The following is a 27,417-nucleotide window of genomic DNA, read 5'->3' as shown; positions in this document are numbered from 1 at the left end:
ATACACATGTTTAACGTAACCAATTCTATTCACACACTAATGGTCGAATGTAATAGGCATATTTGCCTTGATTAACCCATTAACACGTTAATTATTTGACATTACAGAGAATATTGAAGTTACCTATCGATAATGAATGACCATCACATTATTTAATTCGCCTGTACTATTTATTACCTTATCTAAGTGTAACAACGAACCGTTGGTTTAACTAGCTTGATTTTATCTTGTGCTCCATGATCAACAGTGGTTCGTCCCCAGGTACTGATATCCAAACTGCTTGTACACAAATTGTTTGTCTATGTAGATATATATTAACACAATTTTAGTTTACCCAGAGATGTGTATGTAAGGAGAACAGACATGATTTGCACATTTGCTTTCATTATCTAGAAGGATTCTTATTGGACCCTCTACCAGAAGAAGATTCTGAACCCTCCATTTCACCCATCTTCGTGGAGGAACCCCAAGATAGTTTACGAGTGAGAAACAAACCCGCCGTGCTCCACTGTAAGGTCCGCCACGCCCTTCAGATCTTGAATGCAACGGTAAGCTAGTCTATGACCGTCAACACAGTCAACAACAGTATGTAGACCCTATGACCGGCATCCGCCAACTGGAGGTTTCGATGGACGGGAAGACGAAAGATTCTGAAGATTCAGATGGTTTCCACTGCATATGTCATGTGGTCGTCAACTGGTCGATCTCACAGTCGGAAGGCTCTCATTAAGATAGCATGTAAGTCAATATTAATATTACCCGGTAACGACTACTGTTTTTAAGTGATTTCTCACAGATCGTATTAGTTAATAGGTAACATTACCGGGTAACAATTACTGGGTTTGTTTAAATTGAAAGCAGAACATGTGGATAAACCACGGAAATTAATCACTGTCTAAGCAAACTCAGTGTGTACTAAGCCTACTTTATCATTGTTTACATGGTGGCATGTTGTATTAGTTTCATACAGAAGTTAGATTTAATACGTATATTACTTAACCCTTGTTTTATGCAGTATTCAAGGCTGCTCTACGTGAAATATAATATACTTGATTAACTTCGAAGACTGTGTAATGAAATGGTTTTCCATACTCTTAAAAATGTTAACTAATGTCGTGTGGTACTATTAAACATTCAGTTTTTTGTGTAGTGTAAATAAACTAATAATCGTGGAAAACATGTCGATCAGTTAGTTTCTTTCTTCGATCTTTCCAGCATTTTTGTTTTTAATCATTTTCCAACCGAGTAAACTCCATTCTGTTAGTCGGTGCCTCTGTTTATATAAAGTTTCAAAATGATCAGAGGTAAGAAATAACGTATTAACCAATAACAACATTTTTCATGTTGGCTCTTACAATTGGCTTCAGTTGCTTGTAATTAGTTGGCATAGAACAGTGAATGTTCTTCACTTCTTTTATATTTATATTTGCTCTTTCAATAATCATTTATTTTGCGGATGTTAACCTGTCTTCTTTCTTTTATCCTCTTAGTGGTCTCTCACCTACCACTGGCTGAATACTCTTCGTTTTAATATGTACGTGTTTATAGGTATTCATACTTTTGATATGAGAGACGTGAAAGAATTATTTCAGTTCTTTAAAGAGTAAATCAATAATATCGATATTTGAAAGCTGTAATACTAAAACAGTTATATCGAGGGAACTGAAATTTCTTTCTTCTTGATAGCCTATTGAAATTCCAACACACGTTTCACACAACTAACACCTAAAGTACCGTTCCGCTGTGCCTGGGTTAAACACGATCACTTTGACACCCAAAGTACCGTTCCGCTGTGCCTGGGTTAAACACGATCACTTTGAATTTCATGTCCTTTCAAGTATCTTAGTATTATTAATTTTAGCACAAATTGTTTATCAGCTTAAGTCAGAATAACGCACTGAATTTTAGTACACATATTTTACTTAAATACACCTCAACGTAAATCAGTGGTTCTCACACAGCTTCGTTCCGGGTAACTCCAGCAGGACAAAAGATACCAAACACCACCATCCGCTCCTACCATACACACCTTCACTTACCTCCGCAAACACAAAAAATACGACAAACTCATCTATGACTTGTATTTTGATCAGTCTTCTGAGCACCCGGAGAACCTCGAACCACCGGTGGTTCGTGGGCCACACTCAGAACCACTGACCTAAGCTTCAGCCTATGTTAACATGAATATTTGTATTCCCTTCTGATAGTTATACGTTTTTTATTACTTCATGTCTGATTATACAACAATCCTGAAACGCGTTTTGAAGACGAGCGGATTAACTATGTTTTATATATAATGAAAATTTGTCATCAGACACGACATGAAATATGGAGCCTTTAATTATATCTCCCCTTCTAACACACCAAGCCTCATGCGTCTGCACGGCTGCAGATGAGTAACACGCTAGCCATTCTGTCTCGACTCTCCGGAGCAAATAGGGCCGTGCAACTGGCTCCAAGTGTATGTCCACCTTGTCTTTCGGTGGTTTTGGATGTTTCCTGACGAATTAATATACTTCATTCTACGTGTTTCACTTTTCTTTTCATCTTCCTAATTAATGAACTACGATTCCTTCCGTCTTAATTACGAAAACAAATTAAGGTCTCGAATATTTTCTTATTTATGAAGTTAATTGAACTTTCCCTTGATTAAAGAACATCGTTAGCGAAAGCTTCTCGCGGTCAGAATGTCACTCTAGTGTCGGCTTCTTTCGCGGCGAGTCGTGTTATTCTTAAGCGACAGAAAGTGTATCTTGGCCTTCGTACCAAACAGCTTCAGTTATGCAGCACGTGCTGTGCAGTGGATTCGGCAGAGACACGCGTTAAACTAACTATAACCTAACAGTCAAAGTTTGGCACGTAACGCTAATGTAATACAAAGACAACTCTGTATCTTCTGGATGTTCGAACTCTTAGTTTAGGAAACAAGTTCAGTTTGTGAGCGAAAGACAGAGAGAGAAACTGATACAAAGAACATTAAATTAGTTAAATGTGTTGCAACCGTTTATTATAGCCACCAAAGATGGATAGATAAAAGATAGTGCGAAAAGGTCGGATAGACAGATTGTTTTTTCTTTTTTGCTTTTATCTTCAGTCAGGGTTGTATAATTGATACATCTATGGCTAGCCTTCACGTACACTCTTCAGAAGGTATTGGTTTTATCAACTAATTTCAATTAATTGAAACTTCACCGACATCATAAATCAGTATAAGTAGAAACTGTGTGCGCTGAACTATCTACAAACCTTAGCCTCTGTATTAATGCATAGTAATAACTGAGCGTAGCGTTTATCTCGTTCGTTAAACACGCGTTCATCAAGAACTGCTCTAGAAATATGCAAGTTTAGTCAACAGTGCACATATTTCTATTAAACGTTGGTAATTAACCTTTAAGGAGATTCGACGTTCAAAAACGTTCCCAAAGTGCAAAGGGATATATTTATACAAAGTTAAATGGTTCGTTTATTTTTTAATTTTGTGCAAAGCTACTCGAGAGCTATATACGCTAGCCGTTCCTAATTTAGCAGTGTAAGACTAGAGAGAAAGCAGCTAGTCATCACCACCGACCGCCAACTCTTGGGCTACTCTTTTTTCCAACGAATAGTGGGATTGACCGTCACATTATAATGCCCCCACGGCTGAAATGGCGAGCATGTTTGGTGCGACCGGGATTCGAACTCGCGACCCTCAGAGTACGAGTCGAACGCCTTAACTCACCTGGAATATAACTATCCAAAGTATAAGGGATATTAGATTGTGTTCTGTAAATACCGTCAGTATGGTACCACTAGGCTTGTATTCTGTACACATCGTCAATATGATACCACTGGGCTTGTATTCTGAACACATTGTCAGTATGGTACCACTGGGCTTGTATTCTGAACACATTGTCAGTATGGTACCACTGGGCTTGTATTCTGAACACATTGTCAGTATGGTACCACTGGGCTTGTATTCTGAACACGTTGTCAGTATGGTACCACTGGCCTTGTATTTTATACGTACCGTCAGTATGGTACCACTGGGCTTGTGTTCTGTACATACTGTCAGTATGGTACCACTGGGCTTGTGTTCTGTTCATATCTACAGGATGGTACCGCTTTATGAATAATTAAGGTAAATGTCACGATGTATTTCAAACGTACTGTTAGAGTAAGTACACACACTATTGTACCACAGTACTCGTATTCTTAGAAAAGTAAGCGTTACGTTTAGCGTATTACAGTAAGATTGGTGTGTAGGCATCAAAGTAAATATATACAACATTGTACCAAAGTAAGTATATACGACATTGTACCAAAGTAAGTATATACGACATTGTACCAAAGTAAGTATATACGACACTGTACAATAGTTCACAGACGTATGCTTACACGTGTTAGACACGATGATTGTGTAAAATGAATGAACGTTGGTAGTTGTACCTTACTTTATAACGACAGAATCTGACGTTTTGCTAAAAAACGTGAAGTGAATTCGAATACACGAAGGAAACATGGCCTGAATTAATAACCAATAAATTTAGGCTTGAAGTTTTGAAACAGTTCTGGTTTTGAATAATTGGTGTTAGTTTTAGTTCTATTGAACATCACGATTATTTTCCGTCTTTATTTTTTTCATGTAACTCGTTCTTTCGACTCGCTAGCTGCATGATATATTCACGTTTTCGCCTTTCATAAGACTTGTCAGTAATCCTATCACAACTCGAGCTTGTCTTGCACACATGTAATTAAATGTCTATAATCGAGATCTCGTCAGCCACAGCAAATTAAGGTGATGTGTACATTGGTTTATAAAGAACAACAACGTATTTAGTGGAAAAATAAAAAATTATTCCCTGTAATCGATTAGGAAGATCACCCGGATTTCCTACAAGCAAGAAAAGCAGCCTTCATTTATGTAATTATACTTTAGGCTTAATTAATTATACGGATATAGCTATCAATATTCAAATTAGAATTATATTGCCATTATATTTGTTGAACTATAGAGCATACGTTCTTTTGATTTTAAGAAAACTTCGTTTATGTGAGGGATTTTTTTTTTTGTGTGTATAGTCCCATGGAAGAACAGTGGTAAATCGACGAATTAACAACGGTAAAATCAGAGTGTAGATTCACCTCGGTTGACACAACAGATTACACGATGTGGCTTTGCTATAAAAAACACACACACACCCACCTGTAAATAATCGAACATGAAAATACTTTTTAACTTAATTATTAGAATAACGTGTTTTTTTATTTCTTACTCAAATTAAACGACGACAAAAAGACGGGCTTCATGTAATCATCTTACTTTTAAAAACAGGAATACAGTAAACATTTATTCAGTCAAATACACCTACAAAGTTTTAAAAACTTAATATAAATATTTCACAACGTAATGATAGTAACCATGTGTATATTGTATAATGTAATGATAGTAACCATGTGTATATTGTATAATGTAATGATAGTAACCATATGTATATTTTATAATGTAATGATAGTAACCATGTGTATATTGTATAATGTAATGATAGTAACCATATGTATACTTTATAATGTAATGAGAGTAACCATATGTATATTTTATAATATAATGATAGCAATCATATGTATATTTTATAATGTAATTAGAGTAACCATGTATATATTTTATAATATAATGACAGTAACCATGTGTATATTTTGTAATGTAATGATAGTAACCATGTGTATATTGTATAATGTAATGATAGTAACCATGTGTATATTTCATAATGTAATGATAGTAACCATGTGTACATTTTATAATGTAATGATAGTAACCAAGTGTATATTTTATAATGTAATGATAGTAACCATATGTATATTTAATAATGTAATGATAGTAACCAAGTGTATATTTCATAATGTAATGATAGTAATCATATGTATATTTTATAATGCAATTAGAGTAACCATGTATATATTTTATAATATAATGACAGTAACCATGTGTATATTTTGTAATGTAATGATAGTAACCATGTGTATATTTTATAATATAATGATAGTAACCAAGTGTATATTTTATAATATAATGACAGTAACCATGTGTATATTTTATAATGTAATGATAGTAACCAAGTGTATATTTCATAATGTAATGATAGTAACCATGTGTATATTTTATAATGTAATGACAGTAACCATGTGTATATTTTATAATGTAATGATAGTAATCATGTGTATATTTTATAATATAATGATAGTAACCATGTGTATATTTTATAATGTAATGACAGTAACCATGTGTATATTTTATAATATAATGATAGTAACCAAGTGTATATTTTATAATATAATGACAGTAACCATGTGTATATTTTATAATGTAATGATAGTAACCAAGTGTATATTTTCATAATGTAATGATAGTAACCATGTGTATATATTTTATAATGTAATGACAGTAACCATGTGTATATTTTATAATGTAATGATAGTAATCATGTGTATATTTTATAATATAATGATAGTAACCATGTGTATATTTTATAATGTAATGACAGTAACCATGTGTATATTTTATAATGTAATGATAGTAATCATTTGTATATTTTATAATGTAATGAAAGTAACCATGTGTATATTTTATAATATAATGATAGTAACCATGTGTATATTTTATAATATAATGATAGTAATCATATGTATATTTTATAATATAATGATAGTAACCGTGTGTATATTTTATAATATAATGATAGTAATCATATGTATATTTTATAATGTAATGACAGTAACCATGTATATATTTTATAATATAATGACAGTAACCATGTGTATATTTTATAATGTAATGATAGTAACCATATGTATATTTCATAATGTAATGATAGTAACCATGTGTATATTTCATAATGTAATGATAGTAACAAAATAATTGAAAATCCCCACAGAGGGCTAAGATTTTTTCCAGATCTTTGAACTGAAAAATGAAATTTACTCCCACCTTTATGACGCGCTTACAGCTGAAAATATGAAGCGTTTTTAGTAACATTATGCCTCAAACCTTGAACCTTTCGATTCTCAGACCATAACTCTAGCCATTAAATCGTTCCCAAGTAACTTCGATCAGGGTTCTGTGGTACATTTGTTTGCAAAAATGCCGCAAAGTTGGTTCACTTAAGTGCTGAGTTTTAGGGATGAAAAGCCAAAGCGGCCACTAAGCTTTTCGAGATTACATACGACAATGATGAAATGGTGGACCCTAAAACATAGCTGTCAGTTACTTTATAAATTGACAATATAAATAACAGAGTAAGACCTGACATAGTATCTAACTACTTAGTAGTAATCTGTGTTATAACGTGTGATCAAACCCACCATTCTTTGGTAAAAGAGTAGCCCAAGAGTTGGTGGTGGTGATGACTAGCTGCTTTCCCTTTAGTCTTACAGTGCTAAATTAGGGGCGGCTAGTGCAGATAGCCTTCGTGTAGCTTTGCGCGAAATAAAAAACCAAAAAGTAACAAAACATAAACGCTTCACCTTGTTGTTAACGCAAATTCCATGTTGGCGCGTGGTTCAGTGTTGTTAATGTAAATTATAATTTTTAAGATTTTGTTGTTTCTTTCCTGTGAGAACTATGCAATATTACGCCTATATCCTAATGAATGTCTCTGTCTCGTCCACCACGAACATTTACTACGTTCTATATATGGTTCTATCTGCATAAAAAAGTTACTTTTTTAATATCTTATTCGATCCACAATATCATAGAATAAAACTTTAATGAAAGCCATCATCAAAATAACAATTTTAACGACTATCTTGCACATTTAGTTTAACTACTAGACTTTTAGCATATTAGAACGCGTCTTTTTAAAGTAAGCCTAGGCAATAGGAAGTATAGATGTATTAATATGTTCTAACATCAGAATATAGACGACAGAAACAAAATAATGTAATGAAACTATACTTTACGAGTACGAAACCACATGATGTTGGTGATGAGGTTTCATAGTTCAAAACTATGTGGTTTCTAGATTTTTATGTCCTAAATTGCAAACTGTATTAATACTGTGGTTTTATGGTTCTAAGCATCGCACTGTATTGATACTGGTATCTTATAATTCCGAACATTAGACTGTACTGATACTGAGACCTTATGGTTCTAAACGTCAAATCATTTTGGTACTGAAATATACTGTTTTTTAAACATCGAAATTTATTGGTACTAAAACCTCATGTTTCTAAATATCAAACTATCAGGTCATCCCTTAAATAATGTCCGATTTTAGGTTTAGTAAAAGAGAAAATAGTTCAATCGCTTTTAATGTTATTTAATCAATAATGTACGTTCTATTGTTATTAATTACTTCCTACCAACGATTCACAAGCTTCTGAATGTCACTTATATAAAATTCTTGGGGTTTAGAGGAAAAGAATGTAGAGAGGGTAGTTTTGACACCTTTATGTGTTCCAAGCTCTTTTCCATCAAGATAGTTCTGTATACTTTATAATAGATGATAATCAGATGGGGCAAGGTTTGGAGAATAAGGAGGATGTAGAAGTTTTTCTAGTCTAGCTCTTCAATCTTTACAGATGTGATCCTTGCTGTATGGGGCTGTGCATTATCCTGGTGTGACACAACACCTTTACCATTGATTAAAGCAGGTCTCTGTTCTTTCAGTGCAACATTCAAGCGCTCTAACTGTTGACAATAGAAGTCTGATGTAATCGTTACAATAAGTGGCAGCAACTCAAAGTGGATCACACCAACGATATCCTACCAAACGCTTAACAAGACTTTCCTAGGTTAGAGGTCCATTTTGAGCTGTGCTTTAACCAGTTTACCTGCACTGAGCAATTTGTCTGCGGCGCTTAACATTTTTATAACATATCAACATTTCATCTCCAGTCACTAACCTGTCCAACAAAGGTGAATTACTTTCACGAGAGTGCAAAGAAATGCAAATGTCCACTCTTATTCTAAGGTTGGCTTCTGTCAAATCATGGGGGATCCATTTTCCAAGTTTTGACACCTTCCAAACTGTCAGATGAGGTGAACTATTGAATGGGTTGAATTAACTTCTGTGCTAGTTCTTCAACTGTTACAGCACAATCTTGATCAAGTGCAGCCAGCAGCAAGTCATCATTGAACTCAACAGGACGACCTGAACGTAGTGCATCACTTAAGCTGTAATCACCTCATCTGAACTTTTGGAACCACCTTTGACATTTGATTTCATTGAGAGACTTCACACCATAAACACTTGGAATGTTTCGTGTAGTTTCTGGTGCACTTTTGCTTTTTTTAAGCTCATAAAGCATTATATGCCTATTGTGCTCCTCAGACACATCTATCTTCATGAGGGTTTATTTGATTAATGATCTGAAAAAGTCGAGTTGGATTAGTTTCTTATATTTGTCTGAACATTTTTATACACGTCCTACTACATATTTTAGTCATTAAAGCCTTCTACAAAGACAGAAATGATGATGCACGTTCCGTATTAAATTTTCGGACATTACTTATGGGATGACCTGATATATTGGTACTTAAGTCTTATGGTTATAAACGTTATACTACTTTGGTACTGTGACCTTATGATTCTAAACATGGAATTTTGTGCTAAAGTCTTATAGTTTTAAACACAGAACTATGCTGTTACCAAAAGCGAAGGATTGTAAACATTCAACCAAGCTGTTGTGAAGGGCGTAGGATTGTAAACATTCAACCATGCTGTTGTGAAGGGCGTAGGATTGTAAACATTCAACCAAGCTGTTGTTAAGGGCGTAGGATTGTAAACATTCAACCATGCTGTTGTTAAGGGCGTAGGAGTGTAAACATTCAACCATGCTGTTGTTAAGGGCGTAGGAGTGTAAACATTCAACCATGCTGTTGTTAAGGGCGTAGGAGTGTAAACATTCAACCATGGTGTTACTGTGGGTGGGGACATAGGACTATACACACTCAACCATACTGTTGATAAGGGCATGGAACTGTGAACATGGACATAGGACTATACACACTCAACCATACTGTTGATAAGGGCATGGAACTGTGAACATTCAACCATACTGTTAATTATGGCGTAAAACGTTAAAGATTCAACCATGCTGTTACTGGAGGGGGGCATAGGTCTATAAAAACTCAACCATACCGTTCCTAATGCCACAGGACTGTAAACGTTCAGCCAAACTGTTACTGAAGTGAATTTTCTGTTATTGCATATTATCATCTCATGTTCGTTTAACTTCAGCCTATCCTTTTACAACAAACAGCATTTTCTTCTTAATATATGTCTTAATTAACTCTACTTACCAGATTATATACTATTAACATTTAACTGTAGACCATGGTAGATTAAAACAACTGTCGCATTTGAAAGACAGCTCCAAACCTTTAAGAAAGCTCATATTTCTCGAACTTTCTTAAATAGACTTAAAGAAGCATTTCATCAACCAGCCATTAAGTACCAGTGTTGAAATAGATGGACAAATATCCTTACAATGTCTACCACCAGAGGGCGTGCCGCCGCCAAAAGTGTTTTGGCTACGTAACGGAGTAACTATTGACATGAATAAAGAAACAAACTTCATAATCTCGAACGAAGGCAACCTACTGATCAGTCAAGTGCGGCTAGCGGACATGGGGAACTATACCTGTGGGGCTCGAAACGTAGCCAATCAACGCTTTAGTGAGACATCCTCCGTGACAGTCTATGGTAGGAAACTAAACTTTGTTGGGAAGCTTCCTGTTTACTCTATATTCATTTTATGTAGGGTATTACAAATATTTATTACTTTGTTACACTTTGTTCCCGAAGTAACGTATATGAGACTAGTTTATTCTTGATTTCATTATTTTTGTATTTAAAAAGAAAATGTTCACAGTAGTACATGGATATATCTAAATATAACCCTCTGGTTCGTGTGTTGTTGTTTTTGTTCTTACACAATGCGACTAGAAGACGTTTTCGCGTGTATCTCCTGAACAAATTTGGGTATATGAACCATTGATTTAAAAGTAACGTATTTATAAAGTGCATTAAATAATTTTGTTTACAAACAAGATATCACCACTTGTATAACCGTTATTTTATGTATTATCATTTATTTATTTTTGCAATTCCTTAAATTCTATAATTATAAAATATCTACATCAAATTATTAATATCACTTTTTCCATTGTTTAATTATAATAACTGTTGTTTAAATTAGGCCCCAGATAAATCAAAAAATTAGGCATAACTTAGGCTATCTTAAGATAAGCGTAGGTTCGTTAAGAGCGAAACAATTGATTTATTAAAATAGTTATTAACTATAATACTACCTATATAAAAAGTTATATGTTTGTTTTAACCGATTTAACACCTTATGCCTTTACTGATAGCTATTAATATTTTGATTATTCTTACGTTTTAAATATAGATTTTATGACAACTTTATAATTAACGACATTTATATTTGTTACAATACTTCTCAGTGTTGCTACTTTCTAAACAGTACATAAATTTGCAAACAATCCGAATTAGTGAAGTTAACGGAGTGAAAACCTTTGAATATGGATGGTTGGTATTCTTGGATTTCTCTCTCTGCGCAAAAGAACATTATATGTCTAATTATGTGTTTATGTTCATTTTCGTTATATTTATAGTTAGGACTAGAAAAACGCTAATTATGTACATTTTACTCGAAGGCCTGAATGTTATGTAAGAACCTAATTTGAACAAATGAAATTATTTCTATATGTACTCTTACTGCTCACGATTTTAAAAAGTCCACGTGTGTGAAGAACTGAAACAGTTGTGCTGAAAAAAGTGCTTACAGGAAAGTCAGTATTGAGTATGTTGAAAAAACTGTTAACAGGAAAGCCACTATTGAGTGTGTTGAAGAAAGTATTTACAGGAAAGCCACTATCGAGTATGTTGAAGAAAGTGTTTATAGGAAAGCTACTATTGAGTATGTTGAAGAAAGTGTTTATAGGAAAGCTACTATTGACTATGTTGAAGAAAGTGTTTACAGGAAAGCTACTATTGACTATGTTGAAGAAAGTGTTTATAGGAAAGCTACTATTGACTATGTTGAAGAAAGTGTTTACAGGAAAGCTACTATTGACTATGTTGAAGAAAGTGTTTACAGGAAAGCTACTATTGACTATGTTGAAGAAAGTGTTTATAGGAAAGCTACTATTGACTATGTTGAAGAAAGTGTTTATAGGAAAGCTACTATTGACTATGTTGAAGAAAGTGTTTATAGGATAGCTACTATTGACTATGTTGAAGAAAGTGTTTACAGGAAAGCTACTATTGAGTATGTTGAAGAAAGTGTTTATAGGAAAGCTACTATTGAGTATGTTGAAGAAAGTGTTTATAGGAAAGCTACTATTGACTATGTTGAAGAAAGTGTTTATAGGAAAGCTACTATTGACTTTGTTGAAGAAAGTGTTTACAGGAAAGCTACTATTGAGTATGTTGAAGAAAGTGTTTACAGGAAAGCTACTATTGACTATGTTGAAGAAAGTGTTTATAGGAAAGCTACTATTGACTATGTTGAAGAAAGTGTTTATAGGATAGCTACTATTGACTATGTTGAAGAAAGTGTTTACAGGAAAGCTACTATTGAGTATGTTGAAGAAAGTGTTTATAGGAAAGCTACTATTGACTATGTTGAAGAAAGTGTTTATAGGAAAGCTACTATTGACTTTGTTGAAGAAAGTGTTTACAGGAAAGCTACTATTGAGTATGTTGAAGAAAGTGTTTACAGGAAAGCTACTATTGTGTATGTTGAAGAAAGTGTTTACAGGAAAGCTACTATTGACTATGTTGAAGAAAGTGTTTATAGGAAAGCTACTATTGACTTTGTTGAAGAAAGTGTTTACAGGAAAGCTACTATTGAGTATGTTGAAGAAAGTGTTTACAGGAAAGCTACTATTGACTATGTTGAAGAAAGTGTTTATAGGAAAGCTACTATTGACTATGTTGAAGAAAGTGTTTATAGGATAGCTACTATTGACTATGTTGAAGAAAGTGTTTATAGGAAAGCTACTATTGAATATGTTGAAGAAAGTGTTTATAGGAAAGCTACTATTGACTTTGTTGAAGAAAGTGTTTACAGGAAAGCTACTATTGAGTATGTTGAAGAAAGTGTTTACAGGAAAGCTACTATTGTGTATGTTGAAGAAAGTGTTTACAGGAAAGCTACTATTGACTATGTTGAAGAAAGTGTTTATAGGAAAGCTACTATTGACTATGTTGAAGAAAGTGTTTACAGGAAAGCTACTATTGAGTATGTTGAAGAAAGTGTTTACAGGAAAGCTACTATTGACTATGTTGAAGAAAGTGTTTACAGGAAAGCTACTATTGTGTATGTTAAAGAAAGTGTTTACAGGAAAAGTACTATTGAATATGTTGAAGAAAGTGTTTATAGGAAAGCTACTATTGAATATGTTGAAGAAAGTGTTTACAGGAAAGCTACTATTGACTATGTTGAAGAAAGTGTTTACAGGAAAGCTACTATTGACTATGTTGAAGAAATTGTTTATAGGAAATCCACTATTGAGTATGTTGAAGAAAGTGTTTACAGGAAAGTCAGTATTGAGCATGTTGAAGAAAGTGCTTACAGGAAAGCTACTATTGTGTATGTTGAAGAAAGTGTTTACAGGAAAAGTACTATTAAGTATGTTGAAGAAATGTTTACAGGAAAGCCACTATTGAGCATGTTGAAGAAAGTGTTTACAGGATAGTCAGTATTGAGCATGTTGAAGAGTGTTTACATTTGTGCAGTATGGGGCGGAAGAGTCGAATGTTTTTTACAGGAGTAATGCTGTGCGTAGTGTAGAAACAAATGTATTGATGGTGTTGGGAAAAACCGTTCACAGTGCAGGAATATCGATCATTTGCCAATGTTGAATCGATATATTGAGAGTACAGAAAGGGACGCTCATAATCTGAACATATAAGACGGACGCGTTGGATGGGAGTGTTGGAAAAGACGCTCGGAAATATAAGTACGTGCATAGCATGGCCACGTGCGTAGATTCGTAATCTGTGAGTCGTAGGTTCAAATCCCTATATCACTAAACATGCTCGCCCTTTCAGTCGTGGGGGCGTTATATAGTGACGGTCAATCCCACTATTCGTTAGTAAAAAAGTAGCCCAAGAGTTGGCGGTGGGTGATGATGACTAGCTGCCTTTCCTCTAGTCTTTCACTGCTAAATAAAGAATGGCTAGCGGAGATAGCCCTCGTGTAGTTTTGCGCGAAATTCGAAACAAACGAAACCGGTTTGTGTACCGTGTAAGAGGGAGGTGTAAAAAGAGACTTTTAATAATTTAGAGAAGTTCGCGTATCTATTTAACATTCTACCTTCTCATCAAAGGAAAGATCAGGCCAGCAATTATTATTCTAGTAAATAATAACCGTTCCTGTCTTTGAACCCCAACTTTCTTCACCCATCGTAACCAATTCTCTAAATATTCCAGTTTACTGAAAGAAGAAAAATATCGCTGAATATTCAGGTTAGGAGGTTATAATGTACGTGCAGAACGTGTTTTGCACTAGGCTGACAAGGACAAAGTTAAAAAAAAAAAGTGTCTTTGACGCAAAAGCCTAATTTACATGTGATTGAAAACAACTTAAGAAACAAGATTAGCCGCGTGCGACCAATGAAAACTGTTATAAGTTAACCTTGTGGAGCTAAAGGAAGCAAAAATACACTGCATGGTTTTACTCTTTGTTGTTTTTTTTATTGTCACACATGATTATATGCACGTGCATAGTTTCTGATCAATTGTTCTAAGGCACGGATGTTTCATTCGGTCTTCATACCGAGCACGTGATGTGAGTACTAAGAAACAGAGGATACTGACATTAGAAGGGATGATTTTGAAACCACAAATGGCGACATGGACGACCTCTTTTTTATTCTTTTTTTTTTTGTTCTTGAAGCTCAGCTAACCCTAACACAATCAGCATGCTATAAAGAAACTGTCGATTCCGTTAACTTGTGAAGATTCAACATATTAACAACGAGTACACGCCCTCAGTACAACGCATTACACTTAACGCTGTCAAATGGTTGTCGTGCTAGTTCGCGATTGTTATAAAGTAGTCGAGTTTTTAAGACAGATTACACATGGGCTGACTGACAAGAAGCCATTCAATATTGTTTCTTTATCGATATTATAAAAGACTTACCCTTGACTCTGAATGCGCTGTTAAAGTTGCCTTTTGTGGTATGGTCAAGTTCTCCGTGAACAATGGAAACCCCCTGGTGCTCTTAAGTAGGGGGCGCCTATTCATCAAGTTAAACAAACCCGGTAGCCCTAAGGCGCCGAGCCTCTCGCGCGTTCTGTGCGCTCGCACGTGGCTAAAAGCACATCGTTCGTTTTCTAGTCTAACCATTGGAAAAGTTTTTCATAAACGAAAACATTGTGAGATTTGAATGAGGATCCCAGTGTACGATTCGTATGTATCCAGAGAGTACAGTAGACCGTAATCATGATATCTAGGCTACGAATTCTTTATAGAAACGCCCCATTACCTTATATGGGGCAAAGGTTTATGCATAACGATGACTTTTATAACTGAAATCCAGGGTTAAAATCCAGTAGTACAGCACGTCTTAAAACACATTTCCGTAATCGTTAGACATATCGATCTAAGACGTGACGATGAGAGTCAGTGTAGTTAAATATATTTGTGACGTCAACAAGAATGTTTGTTTTTTGTTGTTGTTGTTTTTTAATTTCGCGCAAAGCTACTCGAGGGCTATCTGCGATAGCCGTCCCTAATTTAGCAGTGTAAGACTAGAGGGAAGGCAACTAGTCATCACTACCCACCGCCAACTCTTGGGCTACTCTTTTACCAACGAATAGTGGAATTGACCATCACATTATAACGCCCCCACGGCTGAGGGGCGAGCATGTTTGGTGCGACAGGGATTCGAACTCGCAACCCTCAGATTACGAGTCGAGCACCTCAACTCACCAGGCCATGCCGGACCTAAACAGGAATGTAATTTAGTTTATAATATACGCTGCTGACCAAAATCTTAAAGCCAATGAACATAAAGAAAAAAATATGCATTTTGCGTTGTTAGACTCAACCACTTATTTGAGTGGAGCTTCAAAAGACGAAAATAAGAAAATGGAAAATAAAAATAAAACACTTTTTAGCATGCAATAGGGAACATGTGAATACTATGAAATTAGCCTTAATACTAGCTGGTCAAAGGTTTAAGACCATACTGAACGAAGCGTTAATCGGTAAACACGTAACGAAATTTAGTCATTTGTGTTCAAGCATTAGCGTTGTCACCATCTCCCACTGACATCTCCTGTGTTACAATTGGTAAAAATATGGCAAAGGCTAAAATGTTGACAGAGTTTGAACGTGGCAGAATTGTCGAGCTGCAAAAGCAAGGTCTCTCTCAACGTGCCATCGCTGGTGAGATTGGGCGTAGTAAAACTGCTGTTGCAAATTTCTTAAAAGACTCTGAGGGATATAGAACGAGAATTTCAAGTGGTCGGTCCAAGAAAATTTCGCCGGCGTTGAGCAGGAGGATTCGACGAGTTGTCCGGCAAGACACCAGCCGATTGTCAAACCAGATTAAGGCCCTTACGGACGCAGAATGCAGCTCAAGAACAATAAGACGGCATTTACGAGAGAGAGGCTTTAAAAACCATAAACGTCTTCAAAGGCCACGCCTCCTTCCACAACACGAAACAGCTCGGTTAAACTTTGCTGAGAAGCACCAAACATGAAACGTGGAAAAGTAGACGAAGGTTTTGTTCTCTGATGAGAAAAAAATTAACCTGGATGGTCCAGATGGTTTCCAACGTTACTGGCACGATAAGGATATCCCATCGGAGACATTTTCTACACGACACAGTGGAGGAGGTTCCATCATGATCTAGGGTGCTTTCTCCTTCCATGGAACAATGGAGCTTCAGGTTATACAGGGGCGTCAAACAGCAGCTGGCTACACTGACATGTTGGAGAGAGCATCCTTATTGACTGAAGGTCCTCGCTTGTGTGGAAATGACTGGATCTTTCAGCAGGACAATGCTGCAATCCACAATGCCCGCAGAACCAAGGACTTTTTCATGGCGAATAATGTGGTTCTTTTGGATCCACCATCCAGCGTGTTTACCCGAACTGAACCCTAATGCAAATGTTTGGAGGTGGATGACAGGGGAAGTCTATAGAAATGGACGTCAACACTTGGAATAACATTCCAGCCAGCCTTCTGCAAACGCTTATATCGACCATGCCAAAGCGAATGTTTGAAGTTATTCGCGAGGATGGCCGTGCAACTCACTACTGAGACCTCTTGTTGGGCATTTCCTATCCTGTTTAGGACTTCTTTTTGGTATGGTCTTAAACTTTTGACCAGCTAGTATTTAGGCTAATTTCATAGTGTTCACATTTTCCCTATTAATTGCTTACAAAGTTTTTTCCTTTTCTTATTTTCATCTTTCGAAGCTCTACTCAAATAAGTTGTTGAATCTAACAACGCAAAATGCATATTTTTTCTTCGTGTTCATTGGCCTTAAGATTTTGGCCAGCAGTGTATATGTTTACGTATCTCGGTCTTTCCTGTTTCAGTCCTCGGATGACTCAACGGTAAGTTCGAGGATTTAAGACGCTAAGAATTGGTTTCGACATCTGCGGTAGACATGACATAGAATGTTTGTTTGTTTCGTGAATTTCGCACAAAGCTACTCGAGGGCTAATCTGTGCTAGCCGTCCCTAATTTAGCAGTGTAAGACTAGAGGGAAGGCAGCTATCATCACCACCCACCGCCAACTCTTGAGCTCCTCTTTTACCAACGAATAGTGGGATTGACCGTCACATTATAACGCCCCCACGGCTGAATGGGCGAGCCATATTTGATGCGATCGGGATTCGAACCCTCAACCCTCATTATTACGAGTCGCACGCCTTAACACTCTTGGCCATGCCGGGCCTCATGACATAGAGACCCGATTGTGTAACTCAGTAAGTAATTAGAAAGAAAAACTCACATTCTGTAAATGGGAACGAAATATATTCAGACCGTTAGTTTCTGGCTGAACGTTTTGATTTTTTTTCTTCTAATAGTTACGGTTGCAGTACCTTTTATTTCATAGTTATAGTCAGAATTTAAGTTAAGCTTTGTTCTTTGTTCCATATGTTTTAACTTGTATTAGAATTATAAATATATTTGTATGTGTGCAAGGGAGGAAGGAGGATCGAAACTGGCCTTATTTTATATCTTGGTCAGAAACTTCAGGTCACGTTTTCTGTCTTCTATCGTAAACTTTATGCTCATTTATTTTTCCCCATTTTGGAAATATTCTGCCAGTAGAGGGCATTCTAGTGCCCGCAGGGAGGACGCTAAGCAACGTTAATGGGTGCTGTATTATTGCCTATGAAATACTCTTCAGCGATCCTCGTTTCTCTCCGGTTGTCCACACCTGGATCATTAACGGCATCGGGATGACTGTACCGACCGATTTAAGAGCTTCGTCAGGTAGCCTCCAGGGCGAGTTTGATGAATAGATAATAAAGGAAACGTGCTGGAAGCTTGTGTTGAAACAGAAGAACTCTCAGCCACAACTAACGTTTAGCCTACTTTACATTGGAAGCAAATATGATATGGTACTGAGGAGACTTCCTGAAGTTAATATTCGATTACCTATGATAATAAGTAGAGGCGCATGAGTTAAATACATTGGCATATTTAGAATTTTCTATTCGGGGGTGGGCTTGCTGGAGGCAGAGCATCCCAACCCATTGGAAATGCCCCTTGGTTGATACAGTGGCGTTTCTGAGGGGGGAGGGCTGCTATAAAACAGAGCTTTCTAATGGGGTCCCCCCCACACCTTTATATTAATAAGTTTATTTCTTCCTTAGGCGTATTAATTTATTTTATATTTGTATTGTTGTAGATTTCAGATTTTTTTTTTAATTTTATCTGCTTGATCTAAAGGTACGAAAACTGGAACACCAGCTACTGGCACGTGACGGAACGAGGAGCTGGCGTGTCAGGGCGGATGAACAAGTCTCAGACTTGACTGGTTTAAAAATACACCAGAAACGTATCTAGTAAAAAAATATCCTAGACACAACACAGTATAATTGTTTCGCTTTTTTTAGGACACCGAATGTTTTGAATAATTAAGTGACGTGCCTTTTCCAACATATTTCCTTCGAGTCAATCGAGTGATTCTTTTGTTCCGAGGCATATACAAAAGAAAACGACGTTACTGATTAAATTCAATAAATACATTCATTTGATTTAACTTACCTGCTTTCTCAAAAAACGTGCTAGTAATGTGCACTTTTATAAGCACTAATATTATTATTAGTCAGACTAAAGACAAGCACGTTTCGTTAACGATAGTAAACGGAGGCTGGTCCACGTGGAGCCCGTGGAGTGAATGCACTAGTCGCTGTGGCCGAGGGGTAAAACTTAGGACCCGTATGTGCACCAACCCGACTCCCCTCAACAGCGGTCATCAATGTACAGGAGAAGGCGTCCAGAGGGTTGACTGTACCATGTTATGTCCAGGTAAGTTAGCTTACCTCTAGATTTACGCAGATTTTGGTCGTTTGTTTTTCGTGCTTGCGGAAGATAACTCTAATTATTAATCGAAATTAATTACCGAGCCAAGGGCGCACACTAGAACAAAACAACAACAACAGTTTATCCAGTAGTTTTGTTTTCTAGCTATTAATAAACAATATTTCTGATCTACTTGCGTAATTAAAAACTACTGACGTTGAATTAAGTACAAAGCTACAAAATGGGCTCTCTGTGCTCTGCCCACCACGGGTATCGAAACCCGGATTTTAGCGTTGTAAATCCGCAGACATACCGCTGAGCCACTGCAAAATAAAAAGCGTGACGTTCTTTAGTGTCTTCAAAGAGTTTCAGTGAAACAGTTTTGCAGACTACAGACTATACAGATATGATGATTTGTTTTCATATTATATGTTTAGGCATGTCGTTGCACTATGGGCTATCTAAACTGTGCTCTCCGAAATTCAACCGCCAGAGAGAGGGGAGCTCAAATTTATAAATACGTACATATAACATTATTTATTACTGTAACAGGTAAGCCGCCATCCTCGGCAAAACGGCAGTGTAATAAATCATTACACCGACAGTTAGTCAAAAATGTCTGTGTTGATTGACAGACAGCTGCATTTACTTCAGGAAATACGAAACTGTGTGTCTATGTACCCACACTCTTATCTGACAGCCGCTGCCACGCTGATATCCGGTTATTTTAAAGGTGAAATCTGATATCGTTTCTGCAACTAGATAACAGACAATCGCTAAATACGTAAATATGCTGTTCAGCTTTTGGCAGATAGGTTTTATAATGTTTTCATAGACAAGCCACGGGGCTGATCGGGGAAGGCAAACTGAATTACAATCTCTCTTCCGTGTGATAGTTTTTGAGTATCTTTAGTAGGTTTGCAGCAAGTTATATCTAATCTGACAGTCTATAGTCACCTCAATCGGTTGCATTCTTCGGGCGATGATTTCATAGGCCGTAGAGAGAGTTCTTATCACTGGAACTCGGCAGTTCGACATCACGTGACGTGCACCTGAATAATAGCGATTGACCAGCATGCTAATCAGTTTCACGTTGGCCGTGCTGTTCCCACACGCTGAGTGCCTAGGGGACGCCTCGCTAGAAAAAAGGCCTGCAGGACACCCTTTTCATTGGCCCGTAGAGGGTCGTGAAGGGTCAGTCTATTCCAGTAGAATCCAGGACATTCGGACGAAAATAAAAAAAGTGTGTGAAGTACACAAACAACTGAAGTCCAGAAATCGTTGTTAAGTACTGTTTGTTTTGGTTTTTCACACACGTGGATGGTAAGTTATATATTTTCATGAACTGTGAGTTTCTGACGAGTAGAACGATGTTACTGTTTGTATATAAATCGTCACAGCTTCCGTTTAAAACGTGTTTATCCACTCAATTCCAGATCTTAGGAGAAAATACAGTTTTATGAGAAGTTGACTTCAAATAGAGCAAGTGATTTTATAGTTCACGTAAAAAAAAATACACAGAAAAAATGTAAAAAAAAAAAATTGAAGCGAGAAAATACCGAGTAAACAAATATATACTGTACATTATAGGTTAGATACAAACATTGTATTATGAACCGGGTACGAATAGTACATTATAGGTGGAGTTCGGAGAATAAAGTAACGAACACAATAAAGTTACTAAAACGTAATTTTTCTCTTCTTTATGCTGCCAGTTGGAACGAATGAAGTTAATGGTAGAACAGGTAAGTAGTACAGCCAGTGCACGTGCTTTTTATATTATCACTAAGTTTTGTCTATTTCGTGATCTCGATTTTCTTTAAGTGTCTGTTATCTCTTTGAATCTTCCATTACATAAATATGGAAGACGTTTTCCTCACAACATTCAAAATTCGGGATAATAAATTATTATCTACAGTTTTACTAGCACGCCAATAAATCATTATTTTCGTTTCATTTTATCTGCTAAATACCAGCATTATAATTATAAAAATAAACTTATCGACTATCACTAGAAAAAGTGATACCCGTAGATTTATCTACGCCGTTTAAAATTCATTTAATATGTTTTAAATTAACTTGTGTGTTGCATGTTTAATGTTACTAACATACAGGAATAAATTTTCATAGTGTTCATGTTTTTCATTTTCCATATTATTTAATCTTGTTTTGACAACATTGTGAGATCCATACTTTGTTTGTTTGTTTTGAATTTCGCGCAAAATTACTCGAGGGCTATCTGCGCTAGCCGTCCCTAATTTAGGAGTGAAAGACTAGAGGAAAGGTAGCTAACTCTTGAGCTACTCTTTTACCAACGAATAGCGGGATTGACCGTCACATTATAACGCCCTCAAGGCTGAAAGGGCGAGCATGTTTGGTGCGACCGGGATTCGAACCCGCGACCCTCGGATTACGAGTCGAATAGCCTCAGTTTCAATGTCGGGTGGTCCGACATGGCCAGGTGGTAAGGGCGCTCGACTTGTAACTCGCGGGTTCCAATCCCCGTCACACCAAACATGCTCGCCCTTTCATCCGTGGGGACGTTAAAACGAGACGGTTAATCCCACTATTCGTTGGTAAAAGAGTTGACGGTGGGTGGTGACGACTAGCTGCCTTCCTTCTAGTCTTGCACTGCTAAATTAGGGACAGCTAGCGCAGAGATTTATGGGAACACGAAAGATCATGTATTCAACGAGTGAGATTGTATGAGGTTAATATTAAAGAGATTGCTGATATTTGAGTTGAAAGTAGAATATTTACCACTTTTCGAAGTTAACACACGACAACGAAACACAATACACGTTCCAACGACTGTATCGGGTAAAAGAATGTATTTAATATTCCCGAAATTTCATATGATTAAGAAATTACTTAATAATAAACGTTCCCGCTGATATTTTATAGCGCTAGAATTTGGGGATTAATCCCTGCGGTGAACATAACCTCGGTTTCCCATTCCGCAGCTTTGTGCTCAACAATAAATAAATATTTGGGCCGGGTGTGACCTACTCCAGAATAGCACACGAATTAGAAATGAGTAACATTGACTACGTCCTTTTCATATAATCTATCGCCTCTAGTAGTTCAGCGTTAAGCCTGAAAAATTATAACACAAAAACCGAGGTCCTCAACTCTGGCAGCAGATAGCCCGGTGTGGCTTTGCTATAAGAAAACACACACACTCAACTCTCGTGGTGGGCGCAGCGGATAGTTCCTTGTGCAGCTTTGCGTTTAGCAACAAACTAAGAAATAGACTCTTGTCCGTTCGCTCAAAACTTAGGTCAGCTACGTTAAGTTTTGTAGTTTTGCGCGAAAATTGTAAAGCGAAACAAATCACTTAGTAAACCAGATTGTTTGTTTGTAATTAAGCACAAAGCTACGCGTTAGCTTATCTGTGCTCTCCGAAAATTGCAAATCTTTCTGTTATTTATAAGAGTTCGATTATTTGTACTATTTTGTTTAGCGTAAACACCAAATTCTTTCGTTGGAACTAATGTCAGATCATGTTCACGCTTTTCTTTATAGAAAACCTAATCTTTTTTGTTATTTTTGTTATCATTTTTCATTCTTTCCTTTAACATTCAGACAGAGAACATTCTTTCGTTCATTCCTATATTCAATTTATTTGTGTTTTTTTTTCTTAGCACTAAGCTGGTTTGGTATTTCATGGCACAAAGCAACTAGGCTATTTTAGCACTTAAGGAATTGATCTTTCTGTTTTGTTTCTTATTTTACTTGAATTTGGCGTAACGTTTCTTTTGGTCTCCCTTTACGAGCTCTTTGTATCAATACGCGAATAAATCAAACGCGTATAATAACTGCGTAGGAGCTGACTAATTAAAAAAGTAGTTCAGACGCGTTACGACGTAAAAATCTCCACCTACGCTGTCTATCAAAGCTGCTAGTCTATATAAACTACACCCTGCTGAAAAATTCCAACTCATCCCCGCGTTCGAGGTTAATGAGTTGACGTCTCTTTGGTGTTGGGCATGGGTTCATTTTATGGATATACAAACAGAAAAGCCAAAAAAAAAATAGTGATTACTCGGTATATTCCATCTTCTGCGTCAACGAAATTATGATATTTTTCAAAACATTCCATGTGATTCGCCTCAGAAAATGTAACCAACATCGAATTATTAACCAAACCTGAGCTGAATAAAATAAGAACTGAATCAGTATTTTGGGGCCATGAGTAAGTTATAAAGATGATTGTCAAATTCCACCATGCGGTCAGACACGAATAGCCCAAGAGTTTACTAAGGAAAGCTTGTCACCCATATCTAAATAAGACCTGTTTTCTAAGGAAAATTAGTCACCTATATTTAGGTAAAACCTACTTACTAAGGAAAGCTTGTCACCCATATCTAAATAAAACGTGTTTCTTCAGGTTTGTTTTAAAGTTCGTGCAAAGCTACACGAGGGCTATCTATGCTAGCTGTCCCTAATTTAGCAGTGTAAGACTAGAGGGAAGGCAGCTAGTCATCACCACCCACCGCCAACTCTTGGGCTACTCTTTTACCTACAAATAGTGGAATATAACGCCCCTACGGCTGAAAGGGCGAGCATGTTTGGTGCTACGGGGATTCGAACCCGCGACCCTCGGATTACGAGTCGATTGCCTTAACTACCTACCCATGCCAGGCCGTTTCTTAAGGTCATCTAGTCAACTAAAGAGGAAAGCTAGTCACCCATATATAGTAAAATGTTTCTTAAAGAAAGCTAGTCAGCTCCGTCCAGAAAGGCACTTGTGTAATTTTCGATACATTAGGGAAAGAAAGCAAAACTTTATTTGAGTCATTTGTTATCAAACTCATGGCTGCTTGAGACTTTGGCTGTCGACATCTTTCATCAGTATATCTTTCCTCTAATTACCCTCAGGATACTACTCTTATGACTATTTTATAATAGAGCAACATTTCACTATTGCAAATTTTGGTTCTATTTGTTTTGCCAGTGAGAAAGCCAGTAATGTGGTAATCTTAATCTCCGTCTGAGTTCGAGAAAACTTAGTCTGCTAATCAAGTGATGTCTCACTTCCATCCATGTCTTGTTTGGTTACTTTTATTCAAGCTCAGTAGCCAGCACTACATAGCCTTTTTATGAAATGACATTTAGTGATAATTTCTCCCCAAACACGTGTTTACTTTTTTATAAGATGGCGTACGTGCATTACTAGAAATTATTTTAAAGCCTCATAAATTTTTCATAAAATAAGTTGTCAAAGATCGTGAAGATAGTTTTGCTGTATCAAATGATGATAAACTTTTAGTTACTGATACAACTAGGTAGTTGCTAAGCCCGTCGAAGAAAGGTGGTGGTGAATGAACAAACGAAATCTTGCTTTTGGCTGTTTGCCAGTTTTTGACTTTTTTTTTTTTTTTTTTGAAACTATGTATATTTGAAAAGCAGCATATATACGGTAGATAGAGCGACAATGTCAGATATTTCTTCAAAGCTGACTTCTAATGACCTGTAGAGAAGAAAACCCAGGTGACTTTTGTATTGCTTTAATACGAATTAGTGCCATACTTACAAAGTGATAGCACACTCTTCGATAGTCGAGTGCTTGTACTTCAGTCGCAGTTGTCATTCTGTATAACAATAATAGTCGAGTTCTTGTATTTCAGTCGTCATTCTGTATAACAATAATAGTCGAGTTCTTGTATTTCAGTCGTCATTCTGTATAACAATAATAGTAGAGTTCTTGTATTTCAGTTATACTTCTGTATAATAATAATAGTCGAGTTACTGTATTTCTGTCGTCATTCTGTATAACAATAATAGTCGAGTTCTTGTATTTCAGTCGTCATTCTGTATAACAATAATAGTCGAGTTCTTGTATTTCAGTCGTCATTCTGTATAACAATAATAGTCGAGTTCTTGTATTTCAGTCGTCATTCTGAATAACAATAATAGTAGAGTTCTTGTATTTCAGTTATACTTCTGTATAATAATAATAGTCGAGTTCTTGTATTTCAGTCGTCATTCTGTATAACAATAATAGTCGAGTTCTTGTATTTCAGGTATACTTCTGTATAATAATAATAGTCGAGTTCTTGTATTTCAGTCCTCATTCTGTATGACAATAATAGTCGAGTTATTGTATTTCAGTCGTCATTCTGTATAACAATAATAGTAGAGTTCTTGTATTTCAGTTATACTTCTGTATAATAATAATAGTCGAGTTCTTGTATTTCAGTCGTCATTCTGTATAACAATAATAGTCGAGTTCTTGTATTTCAGTCGTCATTCTGAATAACAATAATAGTAGAGTTCTTGTATTTCAGTTATACTTCTGTATAATAATAATAGTAGAGTTCTTGTATTTCAGTTATACTTCTGTATAATAATAATAGTCGAGTTGTTGTATTTCAGTTATACTTCTGTATAATAATAATAGTCGAGTTCTTGTATTTCAGTTATACTTCTGTATAATAATAATAGTCGAGTTCTTGTATTTCAGTCGTCATTCTGTATAACAATAATAGTCGAGTTCTTGTATTTCAGTTATACTTCTGTATAATAATAATAGTCGAGTTATTGTATTTCAGTCGTCATTCTGTATAATAATAATAGTAGAGTTCTTGTATTTCAGTTATACTTCTGTATAATAATAATAGTCGAGTTCTTGTATTTCAGTCCTCATTCTGTATAATAATAATAGTAGAGTTCTTGTATTTCAGTTATACTTCTGTATAATAATAATAGTCGAGTTCTTGTATTTCAGTCCTCATTCTGTATAACAATAATAGTCGAGTTCTTGTATTTCAGTCGTCATTCTGTATGACAATAATAGTAGAGTTCTTGTATTTCAGTTATACTTCTGTATAATAATAATAGTCGAGTTCTTGTATTTCAGTCCTCATTCTGTATAACAATAATAGTCGAGTTCTTGTATTTCAGTCGTCATTCTGTATGACAATAATAGTCGAGTTATTGTATTTCAGTCGTCATTCTGTATAACAATAATAGTCGAGTTATTGTATTTCAGTCGTCATTCTGTATAACAATAATAGTCGAGTTATTGTATTTCAGTTGTCATTCTGTATAACAATAATAGTTGTGTTATTGTATTTTAACCACAAAGAGGAGTCGTAACAAACTGGTGTTTTTAAAAAACAAAAAAATTCACTAGTTTAACGACTGTAGAGATACTAACTTTTTATTTGGAGACCTTCCCCTCGCAATATACAATATAATGACAATTACATGAAGTTATCCAAGTAAACTTGCAACTTAGAGAATTTAGCATCACAACCTGGCAACAGAACTCTTTATTTCAATGGTCCATTTAAATTCACGTGGAAAGGAGTTTACATTTACAACAGTATCGTATTAAAAGATACGAATAAAGGTGGGTATAAGGAATGAAAGAACTTTTACTTTGGTGATGAGTGTTACTTGAAACTGTGACTACACGCCATTGACGGATCTCCAGTTCTGGACAACTCGTTTTTCTCCAGTTACAAGATTCTGTTATACAGCTTTCGACTGTTAGGTGTATCATATTTCGTAGCTTACTTTAAATCAGGAAAAATATGTAACTTTTTTTTTGTAAGCTAGGATGTGTACAAGTTTACCGTATAAGTTTTAAACTAGATTTACAGTTTACTTATTGCGGTGTAACCAAGTGATAAGCAGTTTCTGGCCGTATTTTATATAAGTATTTCATTACTTAGTTTGTTTGTTTGTTTGTTTTTGAAGTTCGCGCAAAACTACACGAGGGCCATCTGCGCTAGCCGTTCCTAATTTAGCAGTGGGAAGGCAGCCAGTCATGACCACCCACCGCCAACTCTTGGGCCACTCTTTTTCCAACGAGTAGTGGGATTGACCGTCACTTTATAACGCCCTCTCGGCTGAAAGGGCGAGCATGTTTGGTGTGATGGGTTTCGAACTCGCGACCCTGAGAT

The 27,417-nt window shown here is 36.1% G+C and overlaps 1 protein-coding gene across 1 annotated transcript in view; it reads left to right on the top strand.

Annotated features, from left to right (window-relative positions):
- The first annotated feature begins 648 nt into the window (after positions 1–648).
- Positions 649–27,417, top strand: part of LOC143235733 (netrin receptor UNC5C-like) — a 38,791-nt gene continuing 12,022 nt past the window's right edge. Inside the window, exons 1-4 of the mRNA XM_076473940.1 lie at positions 649–738; positions 10,395–10,679; positions 19,343–19,510; positions 21,220–21,249. Of these exons, the coding sequence (XP_076330055.1) occupies positions 663–738; positions 10,395–10,679; positions 19,343–19,510; positions 21,220–21,249 (559 nt within the window). The 5' untranslated portion in view covers positions 649–662. The remainder of the gene's footprint in view (positions 739–10,394; positions 10,680–19,342; positions 19,511–21,219; positions 21,250–27,417) is intronic.

Source organism: Tachypleus tridentatus, chromosome 12 (genome assembly GCF_004210375.1).
Source record: "Tachypleus tridentatus isolate NWPU-2018 chromosome 12, ASM421037v1, whole genome shotgun sequence".
NCBI lineage: Eukaryota > Metazoa > Arthropoda > Merostomata > Xiphosura > Limulidae > Tachypleus > Tachypleus tridentatus.
Note: the sequence above shows the minus strand (reverse complement) of the source record. Positions and strands in the feature narration are given on the sequence as shown.